This window comes from Pteropus vampyrus, unplaced genomic scaffold, assembly GCF_000151845.1.
Source record: "Pteropus vampyrus isolate Shadow unplaced genomic scaffold, Pvam_2.0 Scaffold23, whole genome shotgun sequence".
Taxonomy (NCBI): Eukaryota; Metazoa; Chordata; class Mammalia; order Chiroptera; family Pteropodidae; genus Pteropus; species Pteropus vampyrus.
In genome coordinates, this window is record NW_011888804.1 from 10,058,977 (window position 1) to 10,082,752 (window position 23,776).

At 55.4% G+C, this 23,776-nt stretch overlaps 2 protein-coding genes across 18 annotated transcripts in view; one reads left to right on the forward strand and one right to left on the reverse strand.

The window, feature by feature from the left end:
• The window catches only part of MED15 (mediator complex subunit 15), a 57,353-nt gene extending 39,970 nt beyond the window's left edge, over positions 1-17,383 (forward strand). For 6 of the 14 annotated variants that reach the window (XM_023528275.1, XM_023528281.1, XM_023528280.1 and 3 more), the window contains 11 exons: positions 401-520; positions 5,796-5,915; positions 10,935-11,071; positions 11,170-11,297; positions 11,525-11,659; positions 11,749-11,812; positions 12,835-12,901; positions 13,333-13,493; positions 13,594-13,760; positions 14,249-14,362; positions 15,528-16,560. In XM_023528275.1, coding sequence (XP_023384043.1) covers positions 401-520; positions 5,796-5,915; positions 10,935-11,071; positions 11,170-11,297; positions 11,525-11,659; positions 11,749-11,812; positions 12,835-12,901; positions 13,333-13,493; positions 13,594-13,760; positions 14,249-14,362; positions 15,528-15,664 — 1,350 coding nt within the window. In that variant the 3' untranslated portion in view covers positions 15,665-16,560. Of the gene's footprint in view, positions 1-400; positions 521-5,795; positions 5,916-10,934; positions 11,072-11,169; positions 11,298-11,524; positions 11,660-11,748; positions 11,813-12,834; positions 12,902-13,332; positions 13,494-13,593; positions 13,761-14,248; positions 14,363-15,527; positions 16,561-16,733 lie in introns of those variants that run through there. The other 8 variants (XM_023528285.1, XM_011355924.2, XM_023528278.1 and 5 more) reach the window with 7 other exon arrangements.
• On the reverse strand, positions 17,257-23,130 carry LOC105289301 (coiled-coil domain-containing protein 74B-like). Of its 4 annotated transcripts, XM_011355920.2 has the most exons (8): positions 22,486-22,857; positions 21,218-21,262; positions 20,072-20,131; positions 18,926-19,085; positions 18,058-18,247; positions 17,902-17,981; positions 17,768-17,821; positions 17,257-17,623 (listed from the first exon to the last, which is right to left on the reverse strand). In XM_011355920.2, the coding sequence occupies exons 1-8, from the start codon at positions 22,742-22,744 to the stop codon at positions 17,485-17,487; spliced, it is 987 nt and encodes a 328-aa protein (XP_011354222.1). In that variant the 5' UTR covers positions 22,745-22,857; the 3' UTR covers positions 17,257-17,484. The 4 variants fall into 4 exon arrangements, 3 of the variants coding, with proteins under 3 accessions (XP_011354222.1, XP_011354223.2, XP_023384054.1); XM_011355921.2 differs by lacking the exon at positions 21,218-21,262 and having other exon boundaries at positions 22,486-23,127; XM_023528286.1 differs by having other exon boundaries at positions 17,483-17,821; positions 22,486-23,130.
• Positions 23,131-23,776: the final 646 nt, after the last annotated feature.

Consider the following 23,776-nt stretch of genomic DNA (forward strand, 5'->3'; position numbering starts at 1 on the left):
CTTGTCACCTGAGAGCCAGCCCTGCTGCTGGCTGGCCAGCCACCTGCCCACTATCAACATTCTAGGCCCAGATGTTGAGCAGGCTGGGCCGTGTGCTCGACCTTTGGAGCTTTGCTGGTGGTGATGGCTGTATGGTAATATTCCAGTGCGGAGGCCACACTTCTCACCAGGGTTGGGGGAGGCGGGGCTTGGCTCTGCCAACTCAGAGCCAGGGAAACATTTCTGATGAGCTGTGGGATAAGGGATGGCCACTAAGGTGACATCATAGCTAGTGAAGTCATGATGGTACCACCCCCCCTTCTCATGAAAAGCTTTGATATTCAAAGCTCCCACAGAAGTACTGGTTATGCTGACCTCTGCCCTGGGTGGCTCCAAATTGCCTTCTCCCTTCCTCCCTCAGGTCCGAGCTCCGATGGTGGTGCAACAGCCGCAGGTGCAGCCCCAGGTGCAGCCCCAGGTGCAGCAGCAGACAGCGGTGCCGACAGCTCAGGCCCCCCAGATAGTGGGTTCAGGAGTCCAGGTGAGGGCCATCAGAGCTGAGAGCTTCTGTAGTTGCCAGCAGGTGCATGCCCACTTGTGCATGGAGCTGGATTTATGGTGCTCTATGGCAAGGGTCTTGGTTGAATCAGGAGCCAGGTTGGTAAAGCTCAAGGCTCCTCTCCCCCTGGTACTCTGAGAGATGAGGGCTCCCCTAGAACCAGTCCTCTAGGGTCCTGGGGTGGCCAACTCTGCTTGGTCGTATCTGGGTCCCCCCAGCTACATAGCGCACGTGTCATTCCTGTGACTTTTATGTCTTTCATCTTCCCTCTTCTGAAATCATACATTGAAGAGGGGAGTGTCACGGGCCCGTCCTTGCCTCAGCTCTGAGTACAGGGCTGGCAGCGGGTGGACAGTAGCTCTCTAGAAACTGAGAAGGGAATGAGAACAGCGGCATCTGGTTCTAGGGGACAGCGCAGGCTTGTGCTTTAGTCTCCTGCTGGGCTGAATTCTAGGGCTTGCTCCTGTACTGGAAAGTGTGGCTGAGGCCAGCCACGCCCACTCTCTGCATAAAGGATGTCACTGGGATGGAGGAGGCCTTGCTCCGCCTTTCCTAGTAGAGGCCAGATGCTTGTTGGTATCTGGGTGTTGGAGTTCCGGCCGCTGTGACTTCTCCACAGAGCCCCCCGCCCTTGTGTGGATGCCAGGGTGGGGAGACGTCCAGTCTGGGGTCTCAGTTCTTCCCGTCTTTACCCAGCGTTGGGAACACTGACAGTCCTGGCTCAGAAGAGTGTTGGCATTAGACAGAACAGACTTGCTAGTTGGCGTGTGAGACTATAGCCACCCAGTGCTGCACCGCGTTCCTGCCCTGCTCCTTACCCCCGCTCATTACCTGCGCGTGCGCAAGCTCCGTCTTGTACACAGGGCTGCATGTCAAGCATTTCTAGGATTCAGTGTGTTCCTTTAGTGTCAGCGACATTTCACTGTAGGGGAGGCTCAGAAATCGTCCTTCCTAGTCTCGGCTGCATTGCTTGAGTCTATGGGAAGCTGCCTGAGAAGTGTGCTTGTGGAGGGGCCTGAGGTGCTCAGATACAGTTAAGCCAGCCTAGCAGCCTCCATGCTCACTGCACCAAGTGGCCTGGGCCTAGAGTTTCCCACATCACCAGCTTGCCCAGACGTGGTCTCGTGTGAAACATACATGGACTTCTTTTCTGTAACTGAGGAGGGGCTGGCTGCCCTGTGACAAGGTTGGAGTCCCTCTCTGTCACCAGCACTGTTTGTCCTGGGCTTGTCCTCAGGCTTTCTAGGGCTCCCTCCTCTTGGTGTCTGATGCAGAGAAGGAGGTAGTACATGGTCACAGCCACCACCTACCCAGCCCACTGCCCTTGCCACTTTGTGACATTCCCTGCCCTGTTCCAGGACCACTCTTAATGGAAACTTCTGCATCTCGGGTCCGGTCTAGTAGGAAAGTGAGAGGCTTGGCATTCTTTATCCTGCAGCGGGCCCTCCTGAAACAGGACTTCCCTTTCCATCCCACTTCTTAGAGTTGGGGAAGCGAGTAGTCCTAGAACAGTTAGTTGATGTCTTCCGGTGGTCCCATCCTACTGGTTTATTCCTAGGTTTCTAGCTCAAGGAATTGTACTCCTGGAGCTTCCCTGGTGCCTCATCACTGTCTAAAGGCGGCCACGGCTGTGTGTGCTCAGTACTCCGCACGGAGCCTGTGCACAGTGCCACTCCTTCTAGTGGTTACTCCACCCTTTGCTTCTGCTGGAGGTCCCAGTCTAGCCAGCATGGGAGCTTGGCTGGGGGCTAGGCCATAGGCTCAGTCACTTCCAGAGTAACCTCGATTTGTAACCTTCTTTCCCTCCTAGTGGAGCGCTTCAGGCAGAGCTAAGGGCGGCTTGAGCCACCTCTTTTTGGGCAGGGACTTTGGTAGCTGCGGGAAATGAAGGGGTCCATCACTTGAGTACTTTTAGGTGGGTTCGGTTTTATGAGTGCGCCTTTAGGGTTTTTAGGAGTGACATCCACCTCCCTTCTGTGTGTCAGAGACCAGCATCGAGCAGAGCTGGTGAGAGGCCTCGCCCTGGGCTGTGTAGCCTGCGGTGGGATACCCAGGTGCTGGTGGCACAGAGGGCATTCTTGTGCGGAGTGCAATTTGATGCAGTGCCTTGCAGTCCTCTGCTTCTGGTCTGCTGATTTGTCTCTGGGCTCACAGCAGATAGTACTGTTTCCTGGAGGCCGGTTTGCTGGCCTCACTGCATTGTTCTAGCAGCAGCGGGGTCTCCAAGGTATGGCAAGCCCTCCTGGGGGATCTCTGAATTCACAGCCTTCTTTTGCAGCCTCCTCTGGCACAGTGGACTAGACAAGGCTAGACGAATTCAGACCAAAAAACTTAAAAGAATACATGGCGACTATAGAAGATGGAAAGTTGAGAGAAGTATAAATAAGGGAAATATTTCAGAGTGGGAAAGACAGTTTGGTATCTTTTCTTTCCTATTCTCACATGGTCAAGGTCATAAGATATACATAGAATTTTGTGTATAGCTTCTTTCCTGGTTGCATTGCAATAGAAGTAAAATGTTCTCATAATAAAAAATTTTCAGTCAGCATTATATGTAGTTTCTCTTATGAATGTATCCTCCTGTCCTTAACTACTGTCATGTTATTGGAGCCTGAGGTTATTTCCAGTTTTTTTATGTTACCAAGGGTGCATGTCCTGATGAATAGCTGGGTTTTGGACTGTTGCCTGATGCTTCCCAAAAGTGAGTCACTGAGTCACTATGAGGCCCTCAGATCGTATCAGCCAGTCATCTACCAGGAGTTCACAGTTGCAGAGTAGGATTTCTATGTGGTACTCATGCATTTGACATCAGGACACAGGGACTATCTGTTGCGACTTTACGTATGTGAGCTGCTACACACGGGTGGGCGCTGATTCCATGAAAAAAGTGTTGGGATTGGCGGGCCTGAGCTGGCAGCCCTCTATGCTAGGGGTCTCTAACCTCCAGGCCACAGACTGGAACCAGGCCGCACAGCAGGAGGTGAGAGGCAGGTAGCGAGCACAGCTTCATCTATATTTGCAATCGCTCTCCAGCACTAGCATCACCGCCTCAGCTCCACCTCAGATCATCAGGCATTAGATTCTCATAGGAGCACTGGTCCCTGGTACCAAAAAGGTAGGGGACCGCTGCTCTATGCCTTATCTCTCAAATCTGCCCCCCTCAGAGCAGAAAAGCGGTGCCTTGTCAAATGCTTGGCAGTGCTATGGCCCGATGAGTGGCCAGGACTGTTACCCAGGGGCTGAGTTTTGTGGTTTTGGTGTTCCAGGAAAATCGATGTGCCCTTTTCTGCATACACCTGGCTCTTGTATCTGATGTTACTCATGTAGATGAGAAAGCTGATGTCGCTGTCACCGCAGTGGGATTTACTAGGGCACAGCTGGATACCTGCACTGACTTTTTTTCTCCCCTAAATTTTATCTGTGACTGCAGATGAAACCAGAACACAATGTGTCTCCATTTCCAAACAGTCCTTATGCTTTTGTCTTTTAACATTCTATTTTCCTAGTGCATAGAAGCTTAACTATAATTCTCAAGTTACAAAGAATTCTCATCAAAGACACTTCCCTAATGTGCCACCTGCATGGACCCCTCTTTCTTCTTTCTGGGCCCGCGTGCCCAGTGGCCTCATAGGAGCCAGTATCCCAGCCTTCGGGATGGAGCTTGAATTCCTTTCTGGATGGATGTGTGTTGGGAGGTAGAGAAATGTGACTTGAGAAAATGAGAGAATGATTTGCTGGGTGTTTACTGCCTGGTTCATCTGATCCAGTAAACAGTACTGCTGTGTTTTTATTAGAATTTGTGTTTAAAAGAAAATGAGCTTTCCCTCTCAGGAGTTCTCAGTTACAAAGAAACCGGTCAGCAGCAAGTTAGATTTAAGCTTTTCGTTTCCTATCACTTTATCTTCTTACAAAAAATTTGCATCTCTCTTGCCACCTGACTTACTTCCAGGCCTTTCTCCCTCTGGAAGGAGCATTGTTGAGTGGCCAGCAGGCTCAGATGGGCTCCGCCGACAGCAGTGCAGTGCTGATCGTAAACAGACACTGTTCACTGTTACCCTCACCTGACCAGGGGCTGAGAGCCAAACCCAGGAGAGAGTTGCTTTCAGCCTCACCCTGGACGCGCAGGAGTGGGCCTTCCGGGAGGGAGGTGTGTTTTCCTTAGATTTCTGTCCTCACACGCCCACAAACATCCCACTTTGTGTCTGATGCCGTAGTGAGTGGTAGGCTCTTCAGGACTGTGCTCGAATTTGGCAGACACCAAAATGGCTTCCTTGCCATCCACCCCTAGGTATTTCTTTTGTTGGGGTGGCTAAGGGGAACATCTGCCCCCCTAGCCCTGCCTGAGAGCTGCCCCATTTTTGTGCTGTTACAAGGTTCAGGTTGGAACCTGCTACTGCTTGTGTCGCCCCCGGCTTGCAGTGCCTGCTGCATGCAGCCTGTGGGTATGAATGTGGGACATGCTTGTGATGCCAGAGGTCTCAGTGCAAGCCAGGCCTTAACCCATGACACTGCTGCCTTGATGCTTCCAGAAGTATAAGTCGATGAGGAGAATGGTCCCAGCACATGCTGGAATTCTGGAGTCTAGACTCATCTTCTGCGTTTAGGAACAGACCTGACCTTTATCTTTGGGGGAAGTGCACCTCCTCACTAGTTCAAGGCTTTAGGCAGAGTCCCAGGCTTCCCTTGTCCACCTGCCCTTGAGTTTGGTGATAAACCAGTTCCCTGGCAGAGACTCAGGCATGAAGATAGGATGGTTTGAATTCAGGCCCTCAGAAGCATTTTTGTCAGTAGCATACTTCTTAGGGAAGGATAGGTGCTGTGAGCCGGCTTACCTGAGCTCTTCCTCTGTTTTAATGATGGCTGACTTCTCCTAAATACCATAAATAGCCAGCTTTGGTGGACTGTACTTTCTCAGAGTCTGTCCCAGGAGCTTGATCTATCAGAAACACCAGCCCTGGCCCTTGAGGTCTGGCCTTGAAGGTTCTGTGGGCACATCAGCAGATCAGAGGTTTGTCAAAGGAGTGCAGCCAACAGAATAGAGAGGTCTAGAGGAGCATTTGCGGCAGCTCCTATAGATTCCTGATGACTAGATGGGCCTCAGTGCTGGATGCTTGAACATATAGGCCCGCCTCCCCCTCCCAGGCCTTCCCTAGCCCCGTGAGCGCTCCTTGTCACGGAGGCTGCACACCCCTCTTCACTTGCCCGTGCACTGCGTTTCTTTGTTGCGATCACCTTGTCTGTTGTCCCTCTCCTCAAGATGATTGCCGCAGCCTTGGCCCAAGGCGGGATGCAAGTAAGAGCCCGGTTCCCGCCCACCACTGCCGTGTCTGCTGTCCCGTCAAGCTCCATCCCTTTGGGCGGACAGCCCTCAGCACAGGTATTTACGGGGCGGCACCCAGGGCCCCCGGGAAGCTTGGGGCCCTCTGAGCACCTTTGTGAGGCACACTGTAATCTCGGTGACTTCCTTCACAGTGTGGCGCTCAGAGTGCCTAACCAAGCTTACCTGAGGCCATACCCGGCTCGTGTTTCTTGAGGGGATGTGAGTAAATATCTGGGCTTATTTTCACTTTAATATTTTGAATAGTTCCAATGTTTTCATTTTCTGGAGAAGGTGGGAGCAAAATATCTTTTTGAAATTTTAATGTTTTAGATAGTTATGCTGCTGTCATTTTCATGGTAAAATAAAACAGAAGCTAAGCAAATAGTTTGACTTTTAGGGCTGTGCTGTCAAATACTATAGCCATTAGCCATACCTGGTTATTTATATTTAAATTAGTTAAATAAAACGAAAAATCCAGTTTCTCAAGTTATGTTCAGTTGCAATTCAATTACATTTCAAGTACTAGTAGCCCCTTGGGGAAGCTAGTGACTGTCATACCGGACAGCACAGATTGTCAAGTCCACAGGCATGAAAAGTTCTGTCAGACTGTGGTGTTCTAGAATTTACTACACACACACCCCTTTCCAGGTAGATAAAGACTTCTGTGTACATTATAGTATTTCAGAGATATGGATTTTTGGTTCTTTTATGGTATGAAATTTGGAATTTTTCTGTGGTATATTCATTTGTTGAACAAATACTCGTGTGCATTCTGTGGACTAAGCACCAGTCTAGGATTCAGGGGCTAAAATGCAGATGAAGTTCCCTTATCTTATGGGCTTTCCATTTTAGTGAGTTTGCCATGAAAGCTTCAGATTTGCCAAAACTTTAAAATTCATTTTCTCTTGTAAGGGAAATGTATCTGTAATCCTGGCAGATAGTAGCCCCTGCCTTTCCCTGGCATCTTCAAGGTTTAAACCCACTCCTCCTCCTCCATACAGGGCCAGACACACTGGGCATTCTGCTCAACATAGAGCTGGTTCCAGAATTGGTATGCAGCTGTTTCGTGTCCATGTCTTTATAATCCAGTACCTTCTGAGAATAGATAGCATATTCCAGAAATGCGCCATTAAAACATAGCTAGGGGCCGCCCTTGCAATCTCAATAGGGATCCCACCTGAATTCTCAGCAGCTGTCACCTTTGGACCTTGATGTGTCTGTATGACCTTGGTGTGTTTGTATGGCATGTCATGTGGCTGCTAGTCACCCCCAGCCACCTGCATGTAGCCCCCAGCGGGATGTGCTTTAGCATCGATGGTGCCTCTCTGGTTTTGTTCTTTCCTTTGGTGAAAAATTGGGTTCAAGAAAACAAGCTCTTCTTGAAATGGGGCTCCCTCGTCTCCGCCTCTTCTCCAGCGCTTTCCTAGGATATGTCCCACGGTTGCAAGATTCTGTGCTGGGCACATGCAAGACAGTGCCCAGCATGGGAGTCCAGGAGTGACATGGGTTCCTGTCCCAACACTCCCTTGGTAGGTGTAAGCAGGTGGCACCATAAAGGGACCCATATTCCACTTCGCTCTGGAGAGTGACTCCTGGAGACATCATGTGCGTGGGGCCAGGAACTCAGGGCAGTTCCAGGGATGTTCGGCAGGTGCAGGTGGTCCTAAGAAGGCTGGAATGCATGGCACCGCCAGCCTCCCCTGAGGTTTCTTCACAGCACGAGGCTTCCCAGACCAGCCTTGCTGTCCTCTGGCCCCACCACCCGTCTCTGTTGCTTCCCCTCTGCACGCTTTCTCCATCTACCCTGCCTCCAGCCTTGCCTTGGCAGGCCCCTTCTCACTTGTCTTTGCTCCCTCAGGAAGCAGGTGGCACTAAGGTGCCTGGATTCCCCCACTAGCCATGGACATTGAGTGAGTCACTTCCCTCTGAGCTCCTACTTCCTGTCTGTGACCACATAGGTGTGGGGCGCATGAGAGGCACTCAAGCTCCCTCCCTGGGAGGTAGAGCATTTATGTTTTGGGGTTTTGCTAGTGGTTGTGACAGACACACCCATGCCTGTGGCAGAATGTGCCAGAGAAGTGAAAGATGCAGAGCAGGAGCACAGTTCTCCCCGATAGGCTTGTCACAGACTGAGGGAGCATAGCCATCTTGCTCTCCTCGGTCCCAGAGGCGAGCTGGACCCAACAACAAACCTGAGGACCAGGGGTTACTATCTTGTTAGCAGCCTTGCTAGGCCAGTTCTTTCTTGACGTGGGTCTTTGGGTGGCTGCTTCCCACCCTAAGTGTGTCTTTGGTTACTCTAGATTTGGGAGGCCTGGGAGCCTTGGGCTGCCCAGCGCTGATGCCCAGAGAGGAGTCCTGAAGGCTTGTGAGGGGCAGTGTTTGCTGCTAATGGGAATTGTGCATTTTTCCAGAGGAGCTATCAGAGGCAAAGAGATCTGGATTGGATGTTGGAGGCCAAGTAGTTTTCTTTAGCAGGTTTGCAGATGGTGGCCACAGTAGCCAGAGGGGCAGAGCCCAGGGCTAGACATGGGAGGAGGGTTTGGGGAAGAAGCAGAAGCACTGAGCTTGTACCTTCAGCCTGGGCAGGCTGCTATTCACTGTGTTTTAGACCCTCTGTCTCATGCCTGGGGGAGATGTATGCTTTCAGTGGCTCCATGGAACCCAAAAAGCAGAGGGTGTGGGCAAATGCACTCTATTTTCCTGTGGTCCAAGTGCTGAGGGTACCTCTTAAAATATAGCTTTAGACATTGAGGTGAGACATGAACTTGAAGTAACCTTCCCGCTGTAGTGGCCTCATGCCAGCAGGTGCCTCATGCCCTTTCAGAGAAGCACCAGCTTTAGACTGCAGACAAGAGCTGAACACCCTCTAGAAGGGACAGCTGCTTGAGCAGAGGCTGAGGATGAGATACCTCTCTGGGCAGGTTAGGGGCAGGTGGGGCCCAGATGGTCAGGAAAAGACCAGGTGAGGGGGTTTGACCTGTAGGCAGGAAGAGGGAGAGGCAAGAAGCAGCTTCAGGGACTACAGGACAGAGAATGGCAGCATGTTGGTTCAAGGAAAGGGGAGGTGATGGCTGGGGCTCGGCAGGCAGGTGAGGAGCAAGGCTTTACAAGGAGGGTGCCCGTGCCTGAGAGTCTGGGCCCAGAATGGGGCCCCAGGGCCTTTGCTTCTCTTTCTTGGCACCATACGTGGTTCTCTGCATGGACTTTTCTGAGGAAACCTGTTTACCTTTGTAGTCCTGGGAGTTGAGTGGATTCTGAAACATACTTTCCAGCGCAGAGGCCGTGAGGCCCCGGGACTCGGTGTACCCAGGTACCGTGAAGGGGAGTCCTGCGCGGGGAACAGCTGCTGTGCTTGGTTCACCTCAGCAAACTAAGCCACTCTAGGCCCATTTGTGCCCTTGCTGGTGTCAGCATAAAACACCTGGAACCATTTTGCTCCCCTCAAGCTCGCTCACTCCATGTCCTCTGCTCTGGGCTGGGGTCCTGGTCACCAGGATTGGGAACAGTCTATTCCATCTTGGACTCGGTGCCTCTCTGACCCGGCCATGTTAGAAGTGTCATGATGTGGTCTCCATGTGCCCTGCAGCTCCATCCTGCACACTCGGTAGGAGGGGTAGGAAGCTGAAGAGCAGGCGGGGAAGGTTTCTCTCCTGGAGCTTGGTCCGAGCAGTACAGGGGAAAGGGCAGAGCCTCATGCCCACCCCTGCCCGGCCAGTGGGATATGTGGGTGAGGAGGGCGGCATTCTCTGTTCCTGGTAGGATCTGGGCTCCTCCAAACACTCCTTCCTGCTACCTGACACAAGCACTGGAAGGCAGCAACCCATTCCAAGGGATCCTAACCCAGCGCCATGGTGGAGTAGCGTGCGGGAGAGAGGCGTGACGCCGCACCAGACGGTGGTGTCCGGAGTTCACTGTGCGAGGCCAGAGTTGGTCTGTCAAACTGGACGGTTCAGGAGGTGGGGTGTGCGCTGGGCTTCAGGATGCAGACTCTGAGGTAACGCTCAGTGTGCAAGAAACTGCCTAGGCCGTGGGAGAGGCCACTGCCAACCGCTGGGAATGCTGAGGTTAGCAGAGCCTTTGAAGTTATCCCAGTTTGACAGAGGGCTGTGCCACTATCGCCAGGCACTGGGCGAGGTAGCTCTCTGCGGGGCTCATTCCAGGGGAGGCTGGGCACCCAGGGCTGGCAGGCAGCTGCCTCCCCACAGCTGTCCTCACCATCTGGAACTGCCATCTTGAACTTTTTCTGTGGAAAGTGGTTATTTCACACATCCTTGTTCCTGATTCCTCGGTGATGTGGTTTCATTCTGTGGAGTTCACAGATGAGTAGGGTACTGTCCTTGTTGATGACAGTGGTGCAGTTGACCCTGTTGTGTCCTCCCCAAGGAGGACTGCAGGTAGTAGGGTGAACCCCAGTTCTACAGGCAAGGAAACAGCTTCTGAGGATGATGCTGAGCCGCTCACCTTTCTCAGTGGAGCCCATGGGTCCAGACTGAGAAGCCCTGGGCCAGGCATGCTGGCGAGGGCTTATACCAGGACCACTTTGTTTCCATTAAGTGCAAGACGCAGTCTCTCCCTGTGGCTGGGGGGGCTGAGGAAGTACATGGAAGCATGCAGGAAGATGGTCGCATCTGTCACAGAGTGGGGCCCACAGAGAGCTCACAGACCAGGGGAGGCTGGTCATTGCCATCCAAGGCCATAAGCCTTCCCCAGCCTCCTGCCCCACAGGCTTCCACACCCATGAGGTAAGGACATGGGGATGTCTTTTCTCAGCACAGAAGGCCCAGTTCTTCAGGAGTCTCCCTGCCGTGGAGCAAGGGCTACACGAGCAGCCTGGCCTTTCTGCAGCATTTTGGTCACCATGTGCTTGTGTGTGTATCCACAGGGTGAGGTGTGTGCCTGTTAGTCTCTGAGAAGCAGGGCGTCAAAGAAAGACAAGAGTGTGCGGCGAGGCTGTGTGAGAGAGCGGGGCTGTGTGTGTAGGTGGGGTCCTCAGGCCCGGGCAGGTGGGAGCAAGAGGACAGCGGGAGTGAGAGCGTGTGGAAGGCGAGCAGGCTGAGCCCCCTCCACTTCCAGGTCAGCCAGAACAGCCTCACCATGCTGTCCTCGCCGTCGCCGGGCCAGCAGGTGCAGACCCCGCAGTCGATGCCCCCTCCCCCCCAGCCGTCCCCGCAGCCTGGCCAGCCCAGCTCGCAGCCCAACTCCAACGTCAGGTAGGCCTAGCCGGGGTGCCCCTCCCTGCCTGGCTCACAGGGAGGGCCCTGCCCCATGCCCATGGCTCACAGACATGATCCCTTTCGATTTGCTGCAGCTCCGGCCCTGCCCCATCCCCAAGTAGCTTCCTGCCCAGCCCCTCACCACAGCCCTCCCAGAGTCCAGTGACGGCGCGCACCCCGCAGAACTTCAGCGTCCCCTCCCCAGGACCTTTAAACACTCCTGGTAAGTTGGGCCTGGGGCAGGCACAGCCTAAGGCCCAGAGCCCATCGTGTCACCCACACAGTCCTGCGAGTTGAGGTGCTGAGTCACCCCCTCACCCTCATGAGGCCTCAGCTTATAAGCGGGTGAACAAATTCGATCCCCTTGGAGCCCAAGCACCCCACCCTAAGGGTTTGCAGAGAGCTGGGCCTTCGTGGGCTAGGCGGCACTTACTGGGCTGTGTCCTGCAGTGAACCCCAGCTCAGTCATGAGCCCAGCGGGCTCCAGCCAGGCTGAGGAGCAGCAGTACCTGGATAAGCTGAAGCAGCTGTCCAAGTACATCGAGCCCCTACGCCGCATGATCAACAAGATTGATAAGAATGAAGGTAGGGGTGGAGCCGGGGTGGGACGGGGGCGGGGTTGGGGCTCACAGACCCCTAGGCTGTGTGTCTTAGTGTCCCCTCTTTTGTTCCAGACAGAAAAAAGGACTTGAGTAAGATGAAGAGCCTTCTGGACATCCTGACAGACCCCTCCAAACGGTGAGCTTTGTCCTCAGGCTCCTGGGGGTGAGTGGTGCCATGTCATGGCTCACGGAGGCTCCCTGAGTGCTCAGTTGGCCCAGCCTAGGTAACAGTGCAGGCACTTGGTAACAATGCGGAGTTTAGAGAAGGGGCTCCAGGGCTCTACTTAATTGTGCCTCCTGGGGCTTCAAGCCCTTGCCCTCTACCTTTGCCAGCACATAAACTCTGCCCTGTTCCAGGCCACTGCCAGGGTCCTCACCCTTCTACTTTGTGGCTATCACAGCCGTGTCTCATCAAGCCATTGGCCAAGTCTGGGCTTGTAGTGGCCTTCATTAATCCAGCTGGCTGAGAGAGGCCTGTCTTCATTGCTGCCCCTGACTTACCTACCAGTGGCCTTGGGCAGGCACCTGTGTCTCAGTTACCCCATCTGATAGCTGTGACTCACACACATTAGCTATGAAAATGAAACAAGACAGTGCCTTGAGAAGCATTCTAAAGGCAGTGGAGCGCCAGATTCTCAATACGGCACGCATTTCCCTTCCTGAGCCATGAGACTGCTCTCAGCTCCAGAGCTTGCCCAGTGCCACAGAACTGGTCCGGCCTTTGAGATACTTCCTTTGGCTCAAGCTATACCCCTCTTCTAGAAGGTCTTCCCTGTTTTGTTTATCTGGACAGAACGCTAGACACTGCAGAACAGGCCTATTGGAGCTGGATGGCCCACCAGGCCTTCATTGGGGTTATCTGGCCAGGGTGGGCAGGGGCTTGGCCTCTGTGCCTCCCCTTGGCTCGTCACATGTATGCCTTGTTCTGCCGACCAGGGCCAGGCTGCTCCTGGGGTGGGACCACCTGCCTTAGACTTTGGGTGTAGGAACAGCTGGTCAGCTGGCTGGGGTTCCTGTGGAGGGTGCCAGTGGCCAAGGCCCCGGAGCTGGCTCTCTCCACGGGACACCAGTTGGGTAGTGGTTGGGATCAGCTTGTGAGAGCTGCCAGCTCCTTCGTCCTCTAGCCTGGAGGGTCATCCACTTGGCCTCTCCCCATAGTTGCCCCCTGAAAACTCTGCAAAAGTGTGAGATCGCCCTGGAGAAACTCAAGAATGACATGGCGGTGGTGAGTGGAGCACTGTGGCCTGGCGGTGTTCCGAGGGCCGCAGGCATCTCTGGGAAGGTCAGGGCATACCTGCCAGTGACTCAGAACCACAGGCTGGGAGGAATCTTCACAGTCCAGGGTGGGCAGAAGGGGCTCACCACTCCACTTGGGGACCCTGCCCAAAGACTTCTTCCAGGTATGCCTGCTGTGGGTGGTGGGGAAATGGAAGAAGTCTCCCTTCACCCTTAGGCCGTGGGCTGCCTCCACCCGCCCAGCACTAGGCCTGGCCTTGGGTGGGGAACTTGGGGAGAATGTGTTCAGGATTAGCCATTAGTCTGCAGGGGTTGGAGGTGGTGGGGAATCCTTGGGAAGTCTGGCTATAAGGATGAAGGCCTTAGGGTCTGGAGAGCCTTCCCAAGAGTGGGCTGCTGACCCCACCTGTCCTGTCCCAGCCCACGCCCCCACCACCCCCAGTACCACCAACCAAACAGCAGTACCTGTGCCAGCCGCTTCTGGATGCCGTCCTGGCCAACATCCGCTCGCCTGTCTTCAACCATTCCCTGTACCGAACATTCGTGCCGGCCATGACGGCCATCCATGGCCCACCCATCACGTACGTACAGCCCAAGGCTTAGCCTTGCAGTGGGTAGCGGGTGGCAGGCCATGGGCCACAGCCTAGCCCAGTGTGTGGTCACCACGGCCGCCTCCTCCAGGGCGCCAGTGCTGTGTGCCCGGAAGCGTAAGTTTGAAGAAGACGAGCGGCAGAGCATCCCCAACGTGCTCCAGGGGGAGGTGGCCAGATTAGACCCCAAGTTCCTGGTGAGCTTGGACCCTTCTCACTGCAGTAACAACGGCACTGTCCATCTGATATGCAAGCTGGGTGAGTACCCGGGGAGGGGTGAGCCCAGCGCAGCAGCCCCAAGGCTCTGTCGCATCCTGAGGCCCATAGAGGAGGTGGGGGGCACAAGGCTTCCAGGCTGTGCCTCAGAATAGGCCCAGCCCAGGACTGTGCACTCCATCATGACGTGCATTCAGCCTCCCACAGAAAGCCACACTCACACTACAGCCCCAGGCCCACAGTCCCTTTGTCCTTCTCAAGAGCCTGCCCAAGTTGTCTTGCTTAATCTTCACACACCTGGTGCAGGACAGGTACCAAGGGCTGGGCTGTGAGCCCACACACTTTCACCTGTTCCCTGTGTGCCAGAGAAGCCCCTCCGTCCTGTCCAGTGTGGCTCTGCTTGCCTGAGGCCCTGGGAAGATATGGAAGCCTGCGAATCACAGTGATCTCCAGGCTTTGCAGCCTCACCAGACCCTTTTGGGGTGTTCAGAGCAGGACAGTGAGCAAGGTGGGCGGGGTCACAGGCGCAGTCTCTTGTGTTGCAGATGACAAGGACCTCCCTAGTGTACCACCACTGGAGTTCAGTGTGCCTGCTGACTACCCTGCCCAGAGCCCGCTATGGATCGACCGGCAGTGGCAGTACGGTAGGTGAACCGAGAAGGCAGCTGCAGGGGGGACCCAGGGCATGCGGGGGTCAGCTCTGGGCAACCAGTTTTCTTCATGTGCTTTCCCCGCAAGCTTAGGCCTCTCCCTCTTCTTCTCTGGCTCCCCGTTTCTTGTGTTGCAGATGACAAGGACCTCCCTAGTGTACCACCACTGGAGTTCAGTGTGCCTGCTGACTACCCTGCCCAGAGCCCGCTATGGATCGACCGGCAGTGGCAGTACGGTAGGTGAACCGAGAAGGCAGCTGCAGGGGGGACCCAGGGCACGCGGGGGTCAGCTCTGGGCAACCAGTTTTCTTCATGTGCTTTCCCCGCAAGCTTAGGCCTCTCCCTCTTCTTCTCTGGCTCCCCGTTTCTTGTGTTGCAGATGACAAGGACCTCCCTAGTGTACCACCACTGGAGTTCAGTGCTGACTACCCTGCCCAGAGCCCGCTATGGATCGACCGGCAGTGGCAGTACGGTAGGTGAACCGAGAAGGCAGCTGCAGGGGGGACCCAGGGCACGCGGGGGTCAGCTCTGGGCAACCAGTTTTCTTCATGTGCTTTCCCCGCAAGCTTAGGCCTCTCCCTCTTCTTCTCTGGCTCCCCGTTTGTGGACAAGATTGGATTGCCCAGCAATCAATGGAGAAAGAAGAGTCTCAGTCCTCATTGTGTCCCTTTGCCTGGCCTGCAACTCCAGGGCATCCATGTCCAATGGATGAGGAATGAGGAGACTCAGCTGTTTCTGTGGCCCTTGTGGGCCTCTTCAAGGCTGATGGGGACCCATCTGGGTGACATGGCCCTAAGCCACAGGCCCAGAGAGCTTCACTGATGAGGACAGTCGCCCTGAAGCTCAGTCCTGGCGCACAGAGGACCAAGATGGGTACCCGGAGGCTGTCACTAAGGGAAAGCCTTGGGCTCCGGGTCCATTTACATTCCAGTTCCCCAGTGACACATGGGCCCAAGAGAGCCTGCTGGCCACTAGTGGTACGTGGGACATGGCATCCCAGGTCACTGTGGCTGGGTAATGTGCCCCATGTCAGCCCTGTACCTGTGAGGGCACCCCCCGCCCCTTACCCAGAGAGTTGCTTACGTGGGCTGGGGTCCAGGCGTGGTGCCAGCTATTCTGGCAGAGGGTGCAGCGCTCAAGGCCCACTGCTCTGTTGCAGACGCCAACCCCTTCCTGCAGTCGGTGCACCGATGCATGACCTCGAGGCTGCTGCAGCTCCCCGACAAGCATTCGGTTACAGCCCTGCTCAACACCTGGGCGCAGAGCATCCACCAGGCCTGCCTCTCGGCTGCCTAGCTACTACCACTGCAGGGTCTCGGGTTGCCAGCCCATCGGGGACCACGGGGTCAGCCGGCAGCCTTGTTGGGGCCACAGAGGACACGCCTCATGTTGGACCTTTCTAGGTGTTGGCTCCCTTAGAGAGCCTGGGCTTAGGTTAGCTTTCCTGCTTTTATCTTCTGCCTTGGGGACCTACCAAACATTTTCCCACTTACACAGGACTGGGACAAGCGGCTGCGGAGCTGGCTGCATCGATGGTGGGGGTAGGAGTTCCTCCAGGGAGGTGAATGTGCCCCTGGACTTGCGTTCATTGGGCTGCTGTCCCTGTAGCCTCTGCAGGGCCCATGTCCTTAGCAGCATGGGGGAGAAGTCAGGCCCTGTTAGAGTCCCTTGTGTGTCTGTGCTCCAGAAAACACTCTACCCGTTTCTGTGGGGGAACATGGAGAACATAGGAAACCCTTAAAACACACAGAATCCTCTGATCACAGTGTTGGGTTCAGACCATGCCTCTGTTGGCATATGGGCCATGTCACAGGGAGGCTCCCAGATCCAGGGATGCCAGCTGCGTCTCAGAGAGAAGTCTGGCCTGCAGATGGCTGTAAGTCCCCACCACTGGCTGGGCCTCATACCTCATGGTGTTCTCCCTTCGGGCCTTGGGGGTCTGCTCAGCACTGTAGGCATGCTGGGGAGCAGAGGCTTCTGGGAGGATCCTGTCTCTGGCACTGTGTATACCAGCTGGGCCCACTCATGGGTTGGGGTGCCATCCTCAGGACCTGGCATCCTCAGAGCCACTCCAGAGATTGCGGCTCCTTGACGGGGCATCAGCTGGCCCTCTGGTGACGAGAGGTTCCCCTTTTATATGTGCACTACCATGTCATCTGTGGTTCTTATAATAAATTTATTATTCCTGTGTTTGTCATGAATTCGTCACTGTGCCCCACCCATCATGAGTCCAGGGCCCACTGTCCAGTGAGGGATATTGTCCTAGTGGAGCCAGGTCCCCCACCTTGGACATGACCATCCATGGGTGCCCAGACCTTAGTTCACCTCATCTAACTGCTGGTGCCTCATCCTGGTTCACCCCCAGGTTTCTGGCAAAGTTCCTGCTCCCTGAAGCTGGAAGAGGCAGAGATTAGCACGGAAACGGCCAGTGGGGCCAGAAGGACTGTCCTGTCGGGTGAGGTTCAGCACTAAATTGGCCACACACACCCATGAGATGTGCCACAAAGCTGCTGTTCTGGCGATCGTGGGGAGTGACATGAGGCCCTCAAAGGATGGGGCCATCACAGGGTGGGGCCCCAGTGCCCTGGAGAGAACCATTCTCATGTGGCTCTCCACAGAGGAAGGTGGGCTCAGCGTGGCAGCTCATTGGCTATTTGCTGGTGTAGACACAGGATGTTGCTGAGGCAGGAGGATGGCATCTCGCCTCCAGGAGTGTCCAGTCAGGCAGGAAACCTTGAGTGCCCATGTGCATGGAAGGTAGCCCCCGGCCCAAGAAGGGAGCACGTGCTGTGCCCGAGGTAGTTTTTAGCTGTCCCCCAATTATAGGTAGCAGAGCTAGGAGCCCTCCCGGGGCAAGGACACCTGACAGCCAGAGACAGACTAAGACCTGGGAGAAATGAGCTTTATTTTGTCTTCAACAGGTGGGGTAAAACTTATAATGTGTTTTTGTGTAAATGCAGAATAGCTAAATACTGAGCAAGAAAATAAACAGTTTCTCAGTTCTGAGAACAAGGACTTTATCTGCCATGAGTTTGGTTTATGTGGAATTAGAATTCTTTTGGGATGCTACCTAGAGAGGGTTAGTATCCAGCTGTGACTGGGGCTGTTGGGAACACTCAGAGCACCGAGCGGTGCAGCCGCCGGTTCTGTACCACCTGCAGCCTTTTCTGCCTCTCGGCAAAGTTACTCTTCAGGGTCTGCTTCAGTGCAGGCAGGATGGCACGCTCCGCTGCGGGCACTGGGCTCAGGATCAGGCTGGCAGGGGCAGAGGGCGGGCAGCGGAGGCGTGACTGGGAACAGCTGCTGGGTGAGCCGCAGAGCCAGGGCCTGCTCTCTGTTGTGCCTGGCCCTCCCCTCATTGTGGGCACCCGCCACCCTCCCTGTGCCCCTGGGACTCACCATTTCTTAGAGACACCCTTGGGGACCTTGGGGAGCTGCGTGACCTCCTGTTCCCTGATGAAGGAAGAGTCAGCAGTGAGCCTCACACAACCAGGCCCTGCCGTAGTGGGGCGAGGACTGCACCAGGTACTTACTTGGGAGAATTCAGATCAGCCTCCTCAGGGGCAGCCTTAGGCCTCTGGGTCTCTTCCAGGAGGGACTTGAGGTGCTGCAGCTGTACGGCAAGGAGAAGAGGTATGGTGGCTGAGGCTGCAGCTGCACCAGGGTCGCCCTGGCCACCCAAGACTCACCTCTTGGGCCTGCAAGAGATTGGCGTTCCACAGCTGGCGGATGACCACCTCACACTGCTGAATCGAGGTGTGCTTACGCAAGTGCGGGGGCAGACTCATCAAGGGGGGTGCCCCCATCACCTGCTTGCCCTTGTGCTGGCTGCCTGCCACCGAGGTAGCCTCTGGATTAAAAGTCTCCACTTCTTCATCTCTGAAATGGTCATTGCAGCAGCCCAGAGGTAGCCTGCCAGGTTGGTCTAACTACCTACCACCTCTCCTCAGGGCAGCACCCTCACCAGCATGAGGCCAACGTGGGAAAGAGAGGTGTTGACAGCCCCCTGGGATCTGGCTGCCTTCTGATGACCATTGTGCTCCAGGCACCAGGTGGAGGTCTCTGGTGCCAGCTGTGAGCTGGGCCCGTGCCTTCCTCCCCTCTCAGGGTACACTGAGGGTCAGATGTGGTTTGAGGTATCCTGACCACAAATCTGGTGGCGCTGATCAAGAGAGAATCTAAGGACCATGCAGAGAAGCAGGAGCTGGTCCTGCTGGCTGCACTACCTGAAGGATAGTGGGATCTCCTTGTCAGGTGCAAAGCCTAGGCTCACTGCTGATTTCCAGGGAAGTCCCAGAAACGGGGGTGTCACCAGAACCTGGTCCAGATCTGTCCTACTGACTGCCTTGCAAAAGCCACGCGGGTTTCCCAGGTGGAGCCTGGGAAACTGACTGTTCTCAGTGAAAAAGCAAGCTCATTTGGAGGCCAAATTCTTTGAAAAAGCGGTGTAGGGGCTGCTGCTGGCCCCTGCAGGACTCCCAGTTTGGTTCACCCTAGAGGCTGGCCCATTTAGAAAGCAAAGTTGATTCTGGGGTGTGAACCTACTAAATGCCTTACTTGGCTGGCCCCTGTGCCCCAGGGGCTCTGTCCAGCTTGCTGTGGAGCAAGGCGGCGACAGGGGGCTCCTCTTCCAGGTCCACCTTCTGGGGAATGTCAGCTTTCGAGTCTTGCTTCTTGAAGGAGCTGGGCTGGGGCCTGGCCTTGCCTTGAGAGCTGGCTACAGGGCAGACCCAGACAGGGCCAGTCACTGTGGGCGCCAAGAGCCAGTGCCCAAGTCCTCCAGGATCGGCTGTGTGCACCCAAGGAGCCCTGACCCCTGCCTCAGTTTTCTCCTGGTAAAGGGGAGATGATAACAGAAGCCCCTGCTGGGAAACACGAATGAGGGTCTGAGGGTGAAACCATTGGGTGGTGCCTGCTGAATGCTCTGACACACTTGGAATGGGCCAGTCTCCTCCCAGGGCTGGGGGAATGCCAGGGCTGGGGGTGGCCCCACAAACTTCCCTGACTGACTGAAGAGGCACCCAATTTGGGGCAAAACGAAACAATGAGAGGTCTAGACTTTGGCCTGCACAGGTTTACTTTCCAAAGACAAAGCCCATGGCCTGCCTGGGTCCTTGGAAAGGACAGGGGCCACTCCTGGTCAGGATGCCTGGCTTCTCAGGGAGGTGGAGTGGGGAGAAGAGGCTCTTGGCAGTCCTTACACTGTGAAGGACAGACACCACAAGCCCAGGGCTCTGTAGACAGGGACATGCCACCTGAGTCCTGCCTGCTTTGTGGGGATACTACATTCTGCCAGGGCAGCCAGCCAACCACTCGCTCCTTGGAAGACCACTCAGGGAGGCTTGGAGGACACCCAGGGCTCCTCTGTCAGTCTGCTCACAACCCCACCCTGGGGTGAACCTGCCAGGGGACCTTATGCCCCACGTTGACACTGTGCTCTTTGCAGGCAGGCCCGCCTGGCTTTTGCAGCCTCCCTCCGGCCGTCTCACAGTCCCATCCCACCCTGCCTCAGCCCCCTTCTGGTGTTTTCAGCTCACTGCACCCTTCTTGGTCCCTTAACCCCTAAGTCCGTGGGTCCTGGCCAAGAAGCTCCTCCAGTGGCTGCCCAACAGAGAACCACTAGGGGCTTTTAGGCCTGGAGCCACAGTGGGGCACTTGCCCCTCCTCCAACCCTGGGCACATGGAGGGTGCTGGCACGCTTACCTGACACCGTCGAATTTGAGACAGACTTGATGGACTGAAAGCTGGAATTGGAGATGCTGCCTGTAGGAGAATGCACAGGGGTCAACCCAAGATGGCAGCAGCCATTTGCCCCAGCTTCCTCAGAGGCTTCTGCACATCCATCATGGACCAGGGGCTGGGCCCATTTGTGCCTGCCTCCTGGCCTTGCAGGCCCTGGCCCAAGTATTCCTACAGAGCCCTCCCCGACACTGGTGAGGCAGCCCCACACCTGGCCAGTGCCAGAGGAAACCACCTGTAGGAAAGGTGGTTTCCGGAAGGCCATCCAGAAAGCAGGAGGTTCTAAAGAGGCAGAACCTCTCCCAATGTCCCATCAGTGACTCCCCCCCCCATACTGCAGGACTGGGGTGCTAAATGGGCCACACTGCAAGCCCAGGACAGCTCGTTGGAGCTACTCTGACCCCCGAACAAGGGCTCCCACCATCCCATTTTCTGTGTGTCTCCCAGAAAGGAAGAGCCCTGGGCACCCCTAGACTGGGGCTTTCCAGGCTGGCACCACTCACCACTCAGACCACCCCCCAGTGTCAGACCTGGCCCCAAAAGTTAGTGGGAAGAGCAAGCCCAAGACAACCTGGGCATCCCTCGGCTGAGCTGGGGAACAAGGCAAGGTGATTGGCCCACAGATGAGGAAAGGCCTCAGACAAGTGGCTGCAGGCCTCTGCGTCTGCACTTCCTTCCCCCAACCCCCACAGTCACTGCAGAGATGGCAGGAAGGATCCCTGGACGGAGTGTGCCCAGAGTAATGGGGCTGGGGCTGCGCTATGCCCCACAGCATTTCGGAGGGAACCTGAGGCCAGTCAGAGCAGCAAGCCAAGCGAGAGAGCCCACCAGGTAGTGAGGCTGGTAAGGGCGGGGGAGGGTCTGGGCAGACCCCACCCCTAGCTGCTCTGCCCACTAACCCTACTGCACAGACCTCAGGCCTTGGGCTCCCTGAGAGTGGCACCTACTGTGCCTGTCACTGAGACCTTGGCTAGGAGCAGTGGCATCTGTCTGTCCAGATCCCGTAGGACCCCTCCCCACTGGGATAGTCATGAGCCAGTGCAGCTGGGTGGGCACAGGTAGTCTGGAGGGGCTGCACTTGACAGTGGTAACTGAGGACCTCAGTCTTACCTTTCTTCTGTGGCTTCTGATTCATTATTAGCTTATAATGGAGATCTGAAAGCAAGCACATGCTGTCCTCATTTTCAAAACCATAGCCCTTTTGAGAGAAATTTGGCTTGACCTGCCCACTCCCTCCCTGCTGAATTCCCTAAGAGACTTCATTCATATCCTTGGCTGCAGGGACCCTTCCCCGTGGGCTAAGCCTGGCCTTGAGCATCCTCAGGCAAGGAATGCCTCTGGCTATTCCCCGAGCCAAAGGCCCTGCATGAGAGCCTTGCCCCAAATCCACCCCTTCTCCATGATATCTATAGGGTACCCTCTACCGGGTGGGGGCCTGGTTCCAGAGGTACAGGGATGAGTCAGGATGTCCGAGCTCTCCAGAAGCCCCTGGCTGTGGGTGAGCAGATGTAGTCAATGCAACAACCGAGTGACACCCAAGACATGGGCTGGCAACATCCAGCCTGGACACCAGGGAGGGACAGGAGTGAGACTCCAGAAGGCATAGGGAGGGCAGAGTCCTGATATAATGGATATCCAATGATGGAGTACTTCGCACTCCAGGTAAAGGCAGCAGGAGAAAAGAGAGTGAGAAACCCAGGCAGGTCTAGATGTGTGGGCAGAAAGCTCTAACTAAAGGCCAGAGGAGCGAGGTCCCATCATGGAGCCTCAAGTTCTGCTTCAGGCCTGGCCTATGGAGATGAGGAGGCAAATGGGGTACAGAGTTAGGAAAGGAAGTCTCCCTTGAGGAGCTGCATGGGCACAGGGGCTGAGGCATCTGTGGAGGGGCTGGATGGGGCCCAGGAATTCTTCTGGGGCCAGCACGTCTACCCTTGATCTGGGTGTGTTTAGTGTGTGAAAATTCACTGAGCCTAATACTCCTACTTTGGGGGGCATGTTTTACTTCTATAAAGTTTTTAAAAACGGGGTGGACCTGGCCCTGACCACAGAGGAGACTGCTGGCCAGGTGACTGTGGGAAATGATGCAGCCAGACCTGCCCTGGCCAGATGGGCAGATGGCCAGATGGCCAGGAGGGCATCTCCCACGATGATGGCCTGGGGTTTTTGGCCTGGGGCAGGGATCCCGAGCTGGAGATCCATGTGGCGGGACCCCGGTTGGGGCTTGCTCCACTGTGTCCTCCCTAAACCCTGCGTGTTCTAGAATCCAAGTGCTGTTTCGGTGCTGAATGCCCTGGGAGGGTACGGGGGAGGCAGGTTTGCATGTCTCCGGGCCCGACCGCGTGGGGGCGCCCCGCCCCGGCCCCGCCGCCCATAGTCACCCTTGTTCTCCCGCTTCAGGTGCTCAATCTCCTCGTGGAGCTTGACCAGCGTCTCCGAGTGTTGCTGCTGCAGGAACTGCAGGCTCTTCTCCAGGTCCAGGACCCGCTTCTGTGCCTCGCTGATCCCGAGCTGAGTGGCGTGCTGCCCCGGGTGCTGGAGGACTGCTGGCTGGCGCTGGCGCAGGCGCGATGCGCCCCGGGAGCCCTGGGTTCCCGAGCTAGGGGGCCGCTGCCCGGTTGCCACCCCTGCCGCGCTCATGTCACCTACGCCGCCGCCTCCGCTGCCGCCGCTGCACGTCCACTCGGTGGCCTGGCTGCCCCGGCCTGTCGCCGGGTAGCCATGGAAACGGGCGCGACCGAGGGGGCGGAGCGTGAATGGGGCGGGCCCCGAGGGGCGTGGTGTGCGGGTGGGGGCGGGGCCTAGGGGCACGCTGTGCCAAGGTGCACTCTGACTTAAAAAGGGCATCCTCTGGCTTAAACATCAGAGAATCGTCTGCCTTTACAGTGGGCCTTAATGTTCAATTTTGTTCGCTTGTCGTGTTTTAATAGTTCACTTTTTGATTAGGTGATTTGACTACAGGTTCAAAAGTCAAAAAGTAAAGTTTCCACTTCGAGTAACTGCAGAACCCCAAAGCAAAATGAAATGTGGACAAAATGTATGAAACAGCTGTCTGAAGACACTGTATAAGGACAAAAAGCAGCTGGGAGGTGGAGGGGAGGCAGCTTGAAAGAAGAGCTGCTTTTCCCTGAGGGCTCTCTACTTTACTCAGCCAGACCTCAAACAGGAAGCCACCGGCTTATTGGCTCTTGAAGGTAGAGGATGGAGTTTGGGATGGCCACTGCAGCTGAAAATTGAAGGAATAATGCTGGATAATTTGGAGCCTCAAGCTATAATTCCCTTCCAAGGAGGGGCTGGCCGGAACAGCACCTGTATGGGTTAAGATTCCAGGATCCCAGAGAAAGAGAGAGCTGGAAGGCCATAGAGCTAAGAGATTCATTCACTGCCAACTCCAAAGATGACTTGGTAAATGCCTCAGTTTTCCATTTAAACCTCAAAAGGCCTCACCCTGAATAAGGACTATGCTCTAGAAATAAGAGATTTGCATTAAAACTGTGGGCAAAATCAAAATATATCTATCCAAATAAGATTTAAAGCCCAGCTTCTACAAGGTTATGGTGATCTTCCAGTAATTCAACTGCCTAGAGAACAAAATGCAACACACTTCAGATAAGGATAACAGAACCCAAAGTCTCTATGACGCATCATCCACGATGTCTGATATACAATAAA